The sequence below is a fragment of the Oncorhynchus tshawytscha genome, linkage group LG33, assembly GCF_018296145.1.
Source record: "Oncorhynchus tshawytscha isolate Ot180627B linkage group LG33, Otsh_v2.0, whole genome shotgun sequence".
Taxonomy (NCBI): Eukaryota; Metazoa; Chordata; class Actinopteri; order Salmoniformes; family Salmonidae; genus Oncorhynchus; species Oncorhynchus tshawytscha.
In genome coordinates, this window is record NC_056461.1 from 22,862,395 (window position 1) to 22,878,446 (window position 16,052).

The 16,052-nt window shown below is 44.5% G+C and overlaps 1 protein-coding gene across 3 annotated transcripts in view; it reads left to right on the plus strand.

Annotated features, from left to right (window-relative positions):
* The window catches only part of LOC112231003 (regulator of G-protein signaling 3), a 256,295-nt gene that overhangs the window by 52,069 nt on the left and 188,174 nt on the right, over nt 1–16,052 (plus strand). For 2 of the 3 annotated variants that reach the window (XM_042311668.1, XM_042311670.1), the window contains one exon: nt 6,448–6,515. In XM_042311668.1, coding sequence (XP_042167602.1) covers nt 6,448–6,515 — 68 coding nt within the window. Of the gene's footprint in view, nt 1–6,447; nt 6,516–13,360; nt 14,184–16,052 lie in introns of those variants that run through there. The other variant, XM_042311669.1, reaches the window with a different exon arrangement.

Genomic DNA, 16,052 nt, shown 5'->3' on the forward strand with positions numbered 1-16,052 from the left:
GAAAGAGCAAGAAAAATAAATAACCATATAGGGGTGATATAACAGACGGCACTGTGATAGACTACATCCAATTTGCTGAGTACAGTGTTGGAAGCTATTTTGTAAATTACATCACTGAAGTCAAGGATAGTCAGTTTTACGATGGTTTGTTTGGCAGCTAGAGTGAAGGAGGCTTTGTTGCGAAACAGGAAGCCGATTCTAGATTTAATTTTGGATTGGAGATGATTAATGTGAGTCTGGAAGGAGAGTCTACAGTCTATTCAGACACCTAGGTATTTGTAGTTGTTCACATATTCTAAGTCAGAACCGTGCAGAGTAGTGATGCTAATCGGGCAGGCAGGTGCGGGCAGCAATCGGTTGAAGAGCATGCATTTAGTTTTACTAGCATTTAAGAGCAGTTGGAGGCTATGGAAGGAGTGGCATTGAAGCTCGTTTGGAGGTTTGTTAATACAGTGTCCAAAGAAGGGCCAGATGTAACGACTGTTGGTGGAAAAAGGTGAGGACCAAAGCGCAGTGTGGTACGTGTTCGTCATGTTTATTAAAAACTGAACACTAAAAATGCAAAACAACAAAGAGACAACCGAAACAGCTCCGTCAGGTTCAACACACACTAAACCGAAAATAATTACCCACAAAACCCATGTGGGCAAGTATGGTTCTCAATCAGAGACGACGATAGACAGCTGTCCCTGATTGAGAACCACACCTGGCCAAACAACACAGAAATCAAAAACATAAAAAATGAACATAGAATGCCCACCCTAGTCACACCCTGGCCTAACCAAAATCGAGAATAAAAAGCCTCTCTATGGCCAGGGCGTGACACCAGATGTATACAGAATGGTGTCGTCTGCATAGAGGTGGATCAGAGAAACACCAGCAGTGTGACATCATTGATGTATACAGAGAAAAGAGTTGGCCCGAGAATTGAACCCTGTGGCACCCCCATAGAGACTGCCAAAGGTCCGGACAACAGACCCTCCAATTTGACACACTAAACTCTGTCTGAGAAGCAGTTGGTGAACCAGGCGAGGCAGTCATTTGAGAAACCAAGGCTATTGAGTCTGCCGATGAGAATGCGGTGATTGACGTAGTCAAAAGCCTTGGCCAGATCGATGAAGATGGCTGCACAGTACTGTCTTTTATCGATGGCGGTTATGATATCGTTTAGGACCTTGAGCGTGGCTGAGGTGCACCCATGACCAGCTCGGAAAGCAGATTGCATAGCGGAGAAGGTACGGTGGTATTCGAAATGGTTGGTGATCTGTTTGTTAACTTGGCTTTCGAGGACTTTAGATGTCAGAGCATGATGGATATAGGTCTGTAACAGTTTGGGTCTAGAGTGTCTCCCCATTTGAAGAGGGGGATGAACGCGGCAGCTTTCCAATCTTCAGGAATCTCAGACGATACAAAAGAGAGGTTGAACAGGCTAGTAATAGGGGTTGCAACAATTTTGGCAGATAATTTTAGAAAGAGAGGGTCCAGATTGTCTAGCCCAGCTGATGGGCAAGTTGCTGCAGGGGGTGCAGAGCTGTTAGCCGGGTTAGGTGTAGCCAGGTGGAAAGCATGGCCAGCTGTAGAAAAATGCTTTTTGAAATTCTCGATTATCGTAGATTAGCCTCAGCTAAGTGGGCAGCTCAGAGGAGGTGCTCTTATTTTCCATGGACTTTTCAGTGTCCCCAAACTTTGGGGAATTAGTGCTACAGGATGCAAATTTCTATTTGAAAAAGCTAGCATTTGCTTTCCTATCTGACTGCGTATATTGGTTCCTGACTTCCCTGAAAAGTTGAATATCACGGGGGCTATTCGATGCTAATGCAGTCCGTCGCAGGATGTTTTTGTGCTGGTCAAGGGCAGTCAAGTCTGGAGTAAACCAAGGGCTATATATGTTCTTTGTTCAACATTTTATGAATGGGGAATGCTTACTTAAGATGGTGAGGAAAGCACTTTTAAAGATCTACCAGGCGTCCTCTACTGATTGGATGAGGTCAATATCCCTCCAGGATACCCGGGCCAGGTCGATTAGAAAGGCCTGTTTGCTGAAGTGTTTTAGGGAGCGTTTGACAGTGATGAGGGGTGGTCGTTTGACCACGGACCCATTACAGATGCAGGCAATGAGGCAGTGATCACTGAGATCCTGGTTGAAGACAGGAGGGCAAGTTGGTCAGGATGATATCTATGAGGGTGCCCATGTTTACGGATTTAGGGTTGTACCTGGTAGGTTCCTTGATCATTTCTGTGAGATAGAGGGCATTTAGCTTAGATTATAGGATGGCTGGGGTGTTAAGCATATCCCAGTTCAGGTCACCTAACAGTACGAACTCTGAAGATAGATGGGGGGCAATCAATTCACATATAGTGTCCTGGGCACAGCTGTGGACTGAGGGTGTTCTAAAGTAAGAGACAACAGTGAGAGACTTATTTCTGGAAAGGTGGATTTTTAAAAGTAGAATCTTGAACTGTTTGGGCACAGACCTGGATCGTATGACAGAACTCTGCAGGCTATCTCTGCAGTAGATTGCAACTCCGCCCTCCTTGGCAGTTCTGTCAGAAAATGTTGTAGGGGATGGAAATTTCACATTTTTTGGTGGCCTTCCTAAACCAGGATTTAGACATAGCTAGGACATCAGGGTTGGCTGAATGTGCTAATGCAGTGAATAAAACAAACGTAGGGAGGAGGCTTCTGACGTTAACATGCATGAAACCAAGGCTTTTACAGTTACAGAAGTCAACAAATGAGAGCGCCTGGGGAATAGGTGTAGTACTGGGGGCTACTAGGCCTGGGTTAACCTCTACATCACCAGAGGAACAGAGGAGGAGTAGGATAAGGGTGCTGCTAAAGGCTATAAGAACTGGTCGTCTGGTGCGTTGGGAACAGAGAATAAAAGGAGCAGATTTCTGGGCGTGTTAGAATAGATTTAGGGCATAATGTACAGACAAGGGTATGGTAGGGTGTGAGTACAGTGGAGGTAAACCTAGGCATTGAGTGACGATGAGAGAGGTTGCATCTCTGGAGGCACCAGTTAAGCCAGGTGAGGTCTCCGCATATGCGGGACTGGGGACTCTACAGTGAAATTAAACAATAAGAACTAACCGAAACAGCAGTAGACAAGGCATATTGACATTAGAGAGAGGCATAAAGGTATCACAGGTGTTGATCGGGAGAGCTAAGACAACAACGGGTAAATGGCAATGAATTGGCAGAGAGGGTCAGTTTGGTACACACAGGACCTGAGTTCGAAGCTGGGGCCGACAGATAAAAAACATGAGGTACCGTGTTAGTGAACAGTCCAGCAGGCATCAGCTGTGTAGCCGAGTGATCATAGGGTCCAATGAGCAGCAATAGGTGATTAGGGGAGCCATTCAGTAGTTGCTGCTATGCTAGGCGAGCAGGAGACACGGCGTTCAGAAAGCTAACGGGCCGGGATAGCAGATGGGTCTTCGGCGACATCACAATGGAAAAGCCTGTTGAAGCCACATCAGACGATTACATCAGCAGACCAATTGTGATGGATTGGCGGGGCTCTGTGTCAACAATAAAGGGTCCTGGCCAATTGAAAAAAAAAAATGTTTTGTAGCCCAAGAGTTAGCTGGTATACATTTGTCGGCTAGCCGGAAGATGGGTCTAGCTCGAGGCTAGCTCAAGGCTAACTGGTTCTTGCTGTGGGACAGAGGCGTTAGCCAGCAATAGCCATTCGGTTACAGCTAGCTAGATGCGATGATCCGGTGTAATGGTCCAGAGCTTGCGGCAGGAATCCGGTGATGTGGTAGACAAAAGCAGTCCCATATGCTCTGGGTTGATATCGCGATGTGCAGACTGGCAGCTATTGACTGAGCTAAAGATGGCGGGTGTCCGAGCTAAAGGTGAAGACCGCTAACAATGACTAGTAGCTAGTTAGCTGGCTAGCTTCTGATGGAGGTTCCAGTTATAAAGTATAAAAATAGCAGATCCGTACCACATTGGGTGAGGCAGGTGAGATCAAAATATATATGAAAAAAAACGATGAAACGGGACAAGACAAACACACGTCCAACTACTACGCCATCTTGATTTGTCAAACATGATCTTAAAAACGACTGTGAAAGAAGTCTGCTTGATGGAGAGAATGTTCCTTCATCCTTCATCAAGTGCTTATTTGTTTGTGGTGTGAAAGGAGGGCCAGGATGTCAAGAGAGTGAAGAGATCTTTCATGCTACTTGGGGAGAGAGATGTTTTATGGCTGGGCAGCTCTGTGGCAAGGCTGACTAACGTTGGCCAATGGCCAACACTACTCTTTGTCCTCACACCTCTCTCTCTCTCTCTCTCTCTCTCTCTCTCTCTCTCTCTCTCTCTTGTTCTCTGACTCTCGCTCTCTCTCTCTCTTTCTCTCACTCTCTCTCTTCCTCTCAATTCAACTCAAGGGGCTTTAATGGCATGGCAAACATATGTTAACATTGCCAAAGCAAGTGAAATGGATAAACAAAAGTGAAATAAACAATAAAAGTGAATAGTAAATATTACACTCACACAATTTCCAAAAGAATAAAGACATTTCAAATGTCATATTATGTATATATACAGTGCTGTAGCGATGTGCAAATAGTTAAAGTACAAAGGGGAAAACAAATTAATATGAGTTGCATTTACAATGGTGTTTGTTCTTCACTGGTTGCCCTTTTCTTGTGGCAACAGGTAACACATATTGCTGCTGTGATGGCACACTGTGGTGTTTCACCCAATAGATATGGGAGTTTATCAAAATTGAATTTGTTTTCGAATTCCTTGTGGTTCCGTGTAATCTGGGGGGAAATGTGTCTTTAATATGGTCATACATTTGGCAGGAGGTCAGGAAGTGCAGCTCAGTTTCCACCTCATTTTGTGGGCAGTGTGCACATAGCCTATCTTCTCTTGAGAGCTAGTTTGCTCAGTTTTTTTGTTAATTCTTTCCAATATGTCAAGTAATTATCTTTTTGTTTTCTCATGATTTGTTTGGGTCTAATTGTTACTGTAATGGGGCTCTGTGGTGTCTGTTTGTGAACAGAGCCTCAGGACCAGCTTAGGTGATGGCTTTGTTATGGAAGGTTTGGGAATCACTTCCTTTTAGGTGGTTGTAGAATTGAACGGCTCTTTTCTGGATTTTAGATTTTGATAATTAGTGGGTATCAACGAAATTCTGCTCTGCATGCATTATTTGGTGTGATTAATGGTTATCCAAACAAAGGGCCGATGGGTGTGCAGGTTGGCTCTCTGGGGAGTTGGGATTAAAGTGACTGAACTCTCAGGCTCCTGTTTGAAGCTTGCCCCATTACCCCGGCAACCTGCCTGCGGGATGGTAGAATGTGAACGAAGAAGCTGTAGGAGAACTAACTATGGCAGGACAGTGTGTGTGTGTGGTGTGTGTGTGTGTGTGTGTGTGTGATGTTTGTGTGTGTGCTTCTGTGTTTTATTGATGTTTGTGTCTGTGCGCGTGTGTGTGTGTGCTTCTGTGTTTTATTGATGTTTGTGTCTGTGTGTGTGTGAATGCTAACACGATTATGAACTCCTCACGAGGCTAACGCAATGCTGGAGAGATGAAGGGGAGGGTGTTTCTATGGGGTGGATGAGTTTGAAATCAAATCTCACCATCTGCGTGAGGAATGAGAGGGAGAGAGAGATAGTGAAATATAGAGCAGGAAAGAGTTAGAATGGCAAAGAGCATAAAAATGTAAGAGAGACAACAGAGATATAGATACAGCTCAGTGTAAAAGGAGAGAGAGAGGGAGAGGGAGGGATAGAGATTTGCAGCTATATGTATAGGGAGGGAGGGAGGGAGGGAGGGAGGGAGGGAGGGAGGGAGGGAGGGAGGGAGGGAGGGAGGGAGGGAGGGAGGGAGGGAGGGAGGGAGGGAGGGAGGGAGGGAGGGAGGGAGGGAGGGAGGGGGGGAGCAGGCATCAGCATTGTGGGCCAGCTGAATGCTGCCTTTATGAGGAACGGTTAAAAGGACATTGAGGCTGGGGCGAGGCTGCCGTCACCATGGTAACCTCACAGGAGCCCTCGAAGGAGGGATAATGGAGTGAGAGGGAAGTTCCTTTTCTTTTTACCCCCTCCCTGCTTCCCTCCCTCTCTTGTGCTCTTCTCCTCTCTTGGCTAGTTGGGCGCAGAGTTTCCCAGAGTTAGTAGTTCTGTTTGTGCCTTATTAGAGGGGTCCTAACTGATGCCCCTTTCTCAACACACACCAAGGCAGCTCAGGACAGGCTTAATCCATTGGCTTGTAACGTACAGAGAAACGTTTGGGAGACTTTTTTTGTCAGCATCAAATTTGGGACATTATCTTGCATCTGCAATATATTGCAGATTTTTTTGGGCAGCACCTTGTTGAGAAGAAGAGGGAGTCCCCGAGTTGGTACCCTGAGGGTCCAGAGACAGAGAGGCTGAGATGTTCTCTAAATGCAGTGTCTCAGCCCGTGACTCTTTTGTCTTTCTTTCAGAGGCTGCGTTGTCAAACCATGGTGCTGCCCCCGAGACCACAAGACCTGAGAATATGCAATGCTTAACGGTGAGGAAATCTTTTGGAACTTCCTCTGTATGTGTGTGTGTGTGTGTGTGTGTGTGTGTGTGTGTGTGTGTGTGTGTGTGTGGATGCGTTTAACTACGCGTGTTGGGACCAGAAGTCACGTCTGCATATCAGAAACATCCAGTGCTGTTTATTTGATTCACTGGCTACACCGGAATTTGATGCTGGTACTGGTTGCACACAAACATTTCAAGTTGCAAATCCCTATCAACTTTTCCTCATTCCACTGCTTAAAATGTTTACTGTTGGATCACAACCCTGGTTCGGCAACAAACAGTTGTTTTAGTGTGGATTTGGAAGTGGGGCTATGACGAGCTGAAAGCTAACACTGAGGAACAGGAAGTCTCTGTAATGTAACTCTATATTAAAGGCTTTTACATCAGGTTTTGAATGTTCTTTTCCCTCCCTCCATCTCTCTCCCATTTCTCTACCCCCCCTCTATTCCCCTCTCTCTCATCTCTTGATGCCTGATTGAGGAGTCTTTGTGGGGTGTTCTCCTTGGACCAAATTTAAAGAAGGTCAAAGCACTTTCACATGCTGAATGAGGAACCGTTGGACTTTCTGCTTTTCAAGGCTTTTCTGGGCTTTTCCGTAACTTGTCTGTTGAGAGATTGAGAGAGAGAGAGATAAGAACGAACTGTCGGAAGATCCCACATTCCAAAAAGGAGCCACTCCGTTCGTCTTGTCTGGCTCAAAGACAACGTTACAAACGCTCGCCTCTCTCTCCCTCTAATCCATCCTTCTGCTTGTTTAGAGTGGAATAGAAGGATAGAAAATGAAGAGAAAGAGCTCTCACATGTTTTTGTGTGCGATAGAAGGGTAACCTTCCCCCCCTTTAAAAGGAGAACAGGAAAAAGTCCTCCTAAACACCCAGTAGAGGGGATGTAAGGAGGTGAATGGTCTTTTCTGACAGTCTGTTAGCATTGTGGAGACAGTGCACTGTGGGTTCCTCTTTGGCCTCTCTCTTTCTCTGTCTCTGTTAACCTCGAGTGAGCCAGCCACTAAAGGATAAATGGAACGGAGACATGTTGGAAATTAGTCGCTCTGGGTTACATTTGCCAGTTTTCTGGCCGACATTAATTGATTTTTCCTACACAGAGCAATCCCAGATAGCACATAACGTTCTGAGAACCATTTATTGATATTTCATTACTTTAACAGAATGTTTACATTACATTTGACATTTTAGTAATTTAGCGGATGCTCTTATCCAGAGCAACTTACAGAAGCAATTAGGGTAAAGTGCCTTGCTCAAGGGCACATTGGTCAACGTGTTTGCATGATTAATGGCGTAGGAAATTAATTTCCATGTGTCCTATCTGTGCTTGCAGTTTAAAAAAGTTAACTCAAAATAAGCATTGCTATTAAAAGTCTCATTGAAAAATTCAATGAAAGTTGCTTTGAACTTTAATTTAACTAGGCAAGTCAGATAAGAACAAATTCTTATTTATAATGACAACATTTAAAGAAAGTTATTGATAAACCTCCAAATAACCTATCATTTCTGTTCGCAGAGCGTTAATAAAACATCCCAGGAAAACCTTCAAGGAAATAAACATTCCCAGAACTGACAAAATGTTCACTTCTGTTCTCAGAACGTTTAACAAATGTTTTGTTTTACCTGTCAGGAAAAGTATGGAATCGTTCCCACCACCAATGTCAAACCAAAAACATACGTTCCCACAACTTCCAAGGAACTGAATATGCTAGTTGGGATTTTGTTGTTATTTTTCATCGATTCCATGCTGTTCTCAGGGGTTTGCCAGAGTAGCACATTCACAAACCTGAATTTCCAGGAAAAGGAGAGGAAATATAAAAGAACCTAACATAACAAACATGATTTGTGTGCAAATGAATTACTTAAAAATCATACAATGTGATTTTCTAGATTTTGGTTTTAGATTCCGTCTCTCACAGTTGAAGTGTACCTATGATAAAAATGACAGACCTCTACATGCTTTGTAAGTAGGACAACCTGCAAAATCGGCAGTGTGTCAAATACTTGCTCTCCCCACTGTACATAGAACATGGTTGCCATGTGCTTAGAATGTAAGATAGTCATGTTTGAAACAAATTTCATGGGGAAATTGCAAGAACATTTCTGTGTATCAGTTGTCAGGATGGTCCGAAAGAAATATGTTTTCATTACACCTTGTTACTGTGGCCAAGGTGAACTACTGAGCTATTCACATCTCTTTGTCTGTTGGCAAGGGACACACACTGCTGTTAACATATAGTGTTTTCACCTTACATAGCTTGCAATTACATTGTGCATGTTCATTTATACAGTAACTATTATTCAACATGTCCTCATCTGGGATTTGGTTTACAGTACTCCAATCTCTCCACTGCGCCACCATATCCATGATAATTGTTGGTTAATCTGTTTATTCTCATCATTGATTTAGTTGTCCTATTTCAGCAATTTATATTGAGCAGTTTTCATGACACTCCTGAATCACTATGATGAATAAAATAATATATTGAGTCTACTTTTAACAGAGCTGATATTTACTTCAAAGTGCATTCACCCTATTGCTGACAAGTTGTGTAATCTACGGTTGAAGTCGGAAGTTTACATACACCTTAGAGTTTACATACATTTTGACACAACTTTGGAAGTGTGCTTGGCGTCATTGTCCATTTGGAAGACCCATTTGTGACCAAGCTTTAACTTCCTGACTGATGTCTTGAGATGTTGCTTCAATATATCCACATAAGTGTCCTTCCTCATGATTTTGTGAAGTGCACCAGTCACTCCTGCATTAAAGCACCCCCACAACATGATGCTGCCACCCCCGTGCTTCACAGTTGGGATGGTGTTCTTCGGCTTGCAAGCTTCCCCCTTTTTCCTCCAAACATAACGATGGTCATTATGGTCAAGCAGTTCTATTTTTGTTTCATCAGGCCAGAGGACATTTCTCCAAAAAGTACGATCTTTGTTCCCATGTGCAGTTGCAAACCGTAGTCTGGCCTTTCAGGTTATGTCGATATTGGACTCGTTTTACTGTGGATATAGATACTTTTGCACCTGCTTCCTCCAGCATCTTCACAAGGTCCTTTGCTGTTGTTTTGGGATTGATTTGCACTTTTTGAACCAAAGTACGTTCATCTCTAGGAGACAGAACACGTCTCCTTCCTGAACGGTATGACGGCTGCGTGGTCCCATGGTGTTTGTACTATTGTTTGTACAGATGAACGAGGTACCTTCAGGCATTTGGAAATTGCTACCAAGGATGAACCAGACCTGTGGAGGTCTCCAAAATCTCAATTTTGTTTCTGAGGTCTTGGCTGATTTATTTTGATTTCCCCATGACGTCAAGCAAAGAGGCACTGATTTTGAAGGTAGGCCTTGAAATACATCCACATGTACACCTCCAATTGACTCAAATGATGTCAATTAGCTTATCAGAAGCTTCTGAAGCCATGACATAATTTTCTGGAATTTTCCAAGCTGTTTAAAGGCACAGTCAACTTAGTGTATGTAAACTTCTGACCCACTGGAATTGTGATAGAGTGAGTTATATATGAAATAATCTGTCTGGAAACAATTGTTGGAAAAATTACTTGTGTCATGCTCAAAGTAGATGTCCTAACCGACTTGCCAAAACTATAGTTTGTTGACAAGAAATTTGCGGAGTGGTTGAAAAACAAGTTTTAATGACTCCAACCTAAGTGTATGTAAACTTCCGGCTTCAACTGTACATATGTGCCTATGGAGAAGGGGGTAGGGTTCCTTCTGGACAGGGCCTAACTATTCTGGACCAGTAAGCACATGCCCTAAAGATAGCCCTTTTTGTGACAGTGGTTAGGGCCTTCAACATTGGTGCTAGTGACCTGTGTTGGAGGCCTGCTAGGGGAATACCCCTACTGTCACATTCCTAGCTATATACAATATGTTCATGTTATTATTTGGCAACAGTTTCAACACACCTAGCTGATCTAATTAAAATGCGCTTGTCAGTAGCTAAGTTTCCATCCAATTGGCGACACATTTTCTTGCAAATATTCTGAAACCGGCATAAAAACAATATACACATTTCCCCACCAGAAACGTGTCTCCGTCAAATGGACTTGTTGTGGATAAAAGGCTGTGCGTGATGAAGTAGTGCACATAAAAATAACTTTTGCGGTTTAATTACCATGTACCGAATAAAAAACAAGACCCTGGATATTTATTGGAAAGGAGCATCAACCTCATCACCGTGCACATTCACCACCCCTGTGAAGTTCATCATAACTTATTTCATCTGTAGCCCATAAACTCCATGCGTTCCCGAGTCGTAGCGGGAGGACCACACAACATCCTGGTGTGACTCCTGGTTCGTGACACATGTTTGTTGTACATGGTATATGTGGTGTAGATGTCAAAAAGACCATAGAGTTCCCTTTGAGACACTCAGCTATATAGAATGAATAAATACGGGTCATTTATGAGGTAGTGGAAATGTCATAATTCATGCTCAAGGGGGGAACTCCTGAAGATTCCTGTCTTTCAATGAGAAACTCATTTGAATTAGATCAGATAGGTGTGTTGCAACTGCTGCCAAATAATTACATGAACATATTTTGCTAGGAATGTGAGAGTAGGGGGATTCCCCTAGCGTTTCCCAAGCACACTGGTTCAAATGATCAAAGCTTGATGATTAGTTTATTATTTCAATCAACTGTGTACTGCTAAGGGCAAAAACCAAAACGCGCCCCCCCTGGGGTCCCGAGGACTAAGTTTGGGAAACCCTGTTCTAGCAGATCTCAAACCCAGGCCACTAGTAACAATGTCAAACACCCTCACAGGTCTCAGTAAGGGATATCTCGAGCACATGTGCTTATTGGGCCAGTATAGTGAGGCCCTGTCCTGTCCAAAAGAAACCGTACCCCCTCCTCCTTAAGCACTTGTATAGATCTGAAACAACTTGATAGGTGTAATAGGGTGGATGCACTCTGAAGTAAATCTCAGCTCTGTTTAAAGTACACCCAATTCAAACTCTGACTGATCATAGGGATTCAGGAGTATCATTAAAACCGATGAACATGCCCCACCCAACATTACACAACTGTACTGAAAGCCCTTAAATGAATTGCTGAAATAAGTCAATCGAATCAATGATGAGACTAGTCAGATTAACCAATACATGACACAGACTTGGTGGCGTAGCAGGAAGATCATGAACCAAGAGGTTGTGAGTTCTCATCCCAGGTGAGGGCTGTTGAACGATGACTGTGTAAATGAACATGCATAATGTAATCATGTGTGTTGAATATGTTAAGAGCACTGTGTGTGTGAGTATCCCTTGCCAACAGACAAAGAGCTACGAATGGATCAGTGGTCCATCAATCAGGGTCTTGATCGGCTGGACACCAGTAATAACCAGTAACCATGTAATAATGTGTAATGAAACCATAACTTTTTTGGGGAGAATGTTTCTTTGGTTTAATCAGGTGATGTCCTGACAACTGCTACACAGAAATGTTCTTGCAAAGCTCCCATGAAATGTGTCTAGAACATTGATATCTTAAGTTCTGAGAACATGTTAAGCACGTTCTGGGTACGTTATTTTTGACATGAAGGGAATGGTCTCTTGGAAACATTCCTTTCACATCATGGGAACATTCCTATGAAAACGATAGCTCATGACATAATGAGACTCTTAAGGGAACGTTCTCTAAAGTTGTGGGAACATGTGCTGTTAGCTGGGAGGCAGCAGAAACACCATAACAATACGATAATGTACACTTTATGTGCAAAGGTATGTGGACACCCCTTCAAATTAGTGGATTTAGCTATTTCAGCCACACCCGTTGCTGACAGGTGAATAAAATCGAGCACACAGCCATGCAATCTCCATAACTAAACGTTGGCAGTAGCAGAATGGTCTTACTGAAGTGCTCAGTGACATTCAATGTGGTAGCGTCATAGGATGCCACCTTTCCAACAAGTCAGTTCATCAGATTTCTGCTCTGCTAGAGCTGCCCCAGTCAACTGTAAGTGCTGTTATTGTGAAGTGGAAACTTCAAGGAGAAACAACGGCTCAGCCGTGAAGTGGTAGGCCACACAAGCTCACAGAACGGGACCGCCGAGTGCTGAAGTGCGTAGCCCATAAAAATCGCCTGTCCTCGGGTTGCAACACTCACTACTGAGTTCCAAACTGCCCCTGGAAGCAACTTTTTGTCATGTAGTGTAAGTCAGCAATGCACAGTAGATCACATGCTTTATGTGGACGAACGGTGGCGATTCGACATGTAGAATAGTCTGAAAATGACGGACGGTGTTCTGTGGTCAAAGACGGTAGGACTGCTTCACATGGCCTTTAAGCCTTCATCTTTTCAGCGTGTCTTTCCTCTTTCAGTGCAAAAGTAGCACAACAAGAAGTTGCTTGGATGTTTGTTGCTAGTGTATGTGGGTGAATATGGCGTAGGTGGAATTCATAAAGATATGGGACTGTGTCTATTGTACATGGCTGTGTTATTGAGCGTCCACAGACTCTCTCCCACCTCCGTATGCACAACATACATGTTATGTATATAAGAGTGCTCACTGCCAGTGCTCTTCTCTGCTTCCACCTCTACAGTATGATCAGATGTCTGTGTGTATGTGAGCTGTTTCTCTCACCTCTTTCTCCCAGCCCCATACTGCTGGCTCAGGAAGCTGTTCTGGGCTCATCGATGGCCGGCGCAAAACAGGCTGGCCCGGACAGGGCTCAGGGTGGGGGAGGTGAAAGAGAGGGGTTTGAGAGGGGAGGGGGGGGGGTGAGGGGGCACTTCCTCCCATTCTTCTCTTGAGTGGAGTTCCCATGAACAGCCATGCCAAGAGCAGTGTGGCTGGAGCAGGCCGACCCAGCACCAGTCTCGCCTCTGTGACGCCAGCCCCCACACACGGACACGCACACCGCGAGCACAGCGCTCGTCTTCTCTCCGCAGAGCAGAGAAGACCGGACAGTGCTAGGAAGACTCACGGTAATGTGAGGAGCCGTACACAGCACTTTGAGGACACAGTGTCGTGAGGAGCTATACACAGCATTCTGAGGACACAGTGCTGTGAGGAGCCATACACAGCACTCTGAGGACACAGTGTTGTGAGGACCCATACACAGCATTCTGAGGACACAGTGTTGTGAGGACCCATACACAGCATTCTGAGGACACAGTGTTGTGAGGAGCTATACACAGCACTCTGAGGACACAGTGTTGTGTGGAGCCATACACAGGACTCTGAGGACACAGTGTTGTGTGAAGCCATACACAGCACTCTGAGGATCTAATTGTTGACTGCGCTGACCACATACAGATCATTGTTTCTAGTGCATCTCATTGACTGTCTGTTGACCATCCAGATAGGACCATACCTAGTGGTTGCTGCATAGAGGACAGCAATCAACACAAACTGTAATGACTGGACTATAGAGGATCCTGACAAGTGAACCACCATACAGAGAGGTCTGGGATCAGATTTGGAACACACATTGAAGAGCACATACAGCATTGTGAGAACCCATAGAAGAACAGAGGAACTCTAGAGGAACATCCTCAGGGAACCATCCAGGACGGTAGACAGAGAAGCATCCACAGTGGGTCTGTCCTCAGGAGGAGCTTGCAGACATGCATACCATCCACGGGCTGTGTAGGATCTGCATCACTGCTAGACTGCCTCAGGTTTGTTCCCCTAGACAATCACCTGGAGAGAGGGACGGTGGGAGAGAGAGGTGGATGGAGGGAGAGATAGAGGTTTGTTGTACATGGGGGTGTGACAAATGGGGGGAGAGTGTCAAGTAAGTGTGTGAGTGAGACGAGAGGGAGAGGACAAGGTGTGGGGTAAGAGAGTGTGCGAATGGATGTGTGGATGTGTGAATACATTAGATAGCACAGGAAATAACAAGGGAAAGCAATGGTAGAAGAGCAATGACGTAGGAAACAGACAATGGTCAATTGGTTGTGAAACTGAAACTACGTGTGTATAGATTTATAGGATAGTGAAATTGGATTAAGGCACTGGAACAATGATAGAAAGAAGAAAAGTTAGGGAATTTATATTAAAGCCTTTAGGCGCTACTAATATAGCCAAGTGTTTCCCATTGGACAGCTCAGTCCTATAGTGTCTAACATGTAAGGGAAGCGATGAGGAGGAAACCAGTGTAAGAAACGAGAGGATGAAAAGAGAGAGTGTTTTCCCTGTTTCCTGAGACTGAAGAACCAGGTCTCTTTCACCTACATTATTCATCCATAACGAGAGAAGAGACAGATCTGATGAAGAGATACATTGAAAATAAAGAGAGAGAATTCTCCAGTCCCGCAGGCTTAACATAACACTCCAAAGTCTGGAGTCTGTTATCCTCACTTCAAAACTACTTCCATATAGTCTGAAGCTTATGGCTTATAGACATAGCACAAGCCCATCTTATCTAACAGTTTGCAATCAGTTGGGGTTAACAATCCAAATCAACTTTGGCCTAAGACACTCTGTCTTGATTGGAGTTTGCATGGCGTCGCATCAGTACAGCGTGTTGACATGGACATAATGCTGGGCTGGCAGGGAGTTTGGTTTTTCTGGTGGCCCCGAGACACGTTGTCACCAAACCACAGTGACCCAGATGTGGCCCTGCACAATGGCCCGGGGCTGTCCTACTGGAATTTTAGTGTTGTAGTGTTCAGCACACAAACAGACATTGGGGTGGATTGTTTTTTGCTTTAGTTCTGCGTGCCTGTGTGTGTGTGTGTGTGTGTGTGTGTGTGTGTGTGTGTGTGTGTGTGTGTGTGTGTGTGTGTGTGTGTGTGTGTGTGTGTGTGTGTGTGTGTGTGTGTGTTTGTAAGTTTGTGCATGTGTGTGTTTGTGTGTGTGAGAGTGTGTAAATGTACAGGTCAGTAGTGAAATCACTGAGGCACATCAGGTTGACAGACTGGAGAGGCATCAAACTGAGCAGAAGCACACAGCAGACAGACAAACAGACAAACAATCAGACAAACAGACAGACAGACAGTGGGTTGGCTCCTGGCTGTGTTCTCATAGTCAGATAGTGTCTTATATGAGGTTGCTGAGGCAAAGCAACAGAGAGAAAATTCAGTCTCACGCACGCACACACAAACACACACACACAAACACAAACACTGCACATCTCACAGGACACAACAGAACACCACTCTGAGTCACCACACACACACACACTCCTACGCAATCAGTTACATAAATACACCCCTGTACAACTCATTTGAGTAGCTCTAAATAGCGAGCAACGGTAGTTTCATACTCATACTGGGCTTGTAACCTTCTCATTTGAGGGGAAGGAGAAAGATTGAGGCTGTAGAGGCTCTTGAGGCAAACTGGAGATGGGAGAATAGCATCCTTGAACAAATGCTGTGAATGCTGCCTGTCAGGCAATTGTTGCTGGTTCTCTGACCTTGGCCTGAAGGTTGGACGTGTGTGTTAGTGCATGTGAGAGCGAGACCAGGAATGAGGGTTCCTTTATAAACAACGTGTGTGTGTAACCACCGTGTGCCCACTGTAAGGCCCTGGGTGCCAGTCAGTGT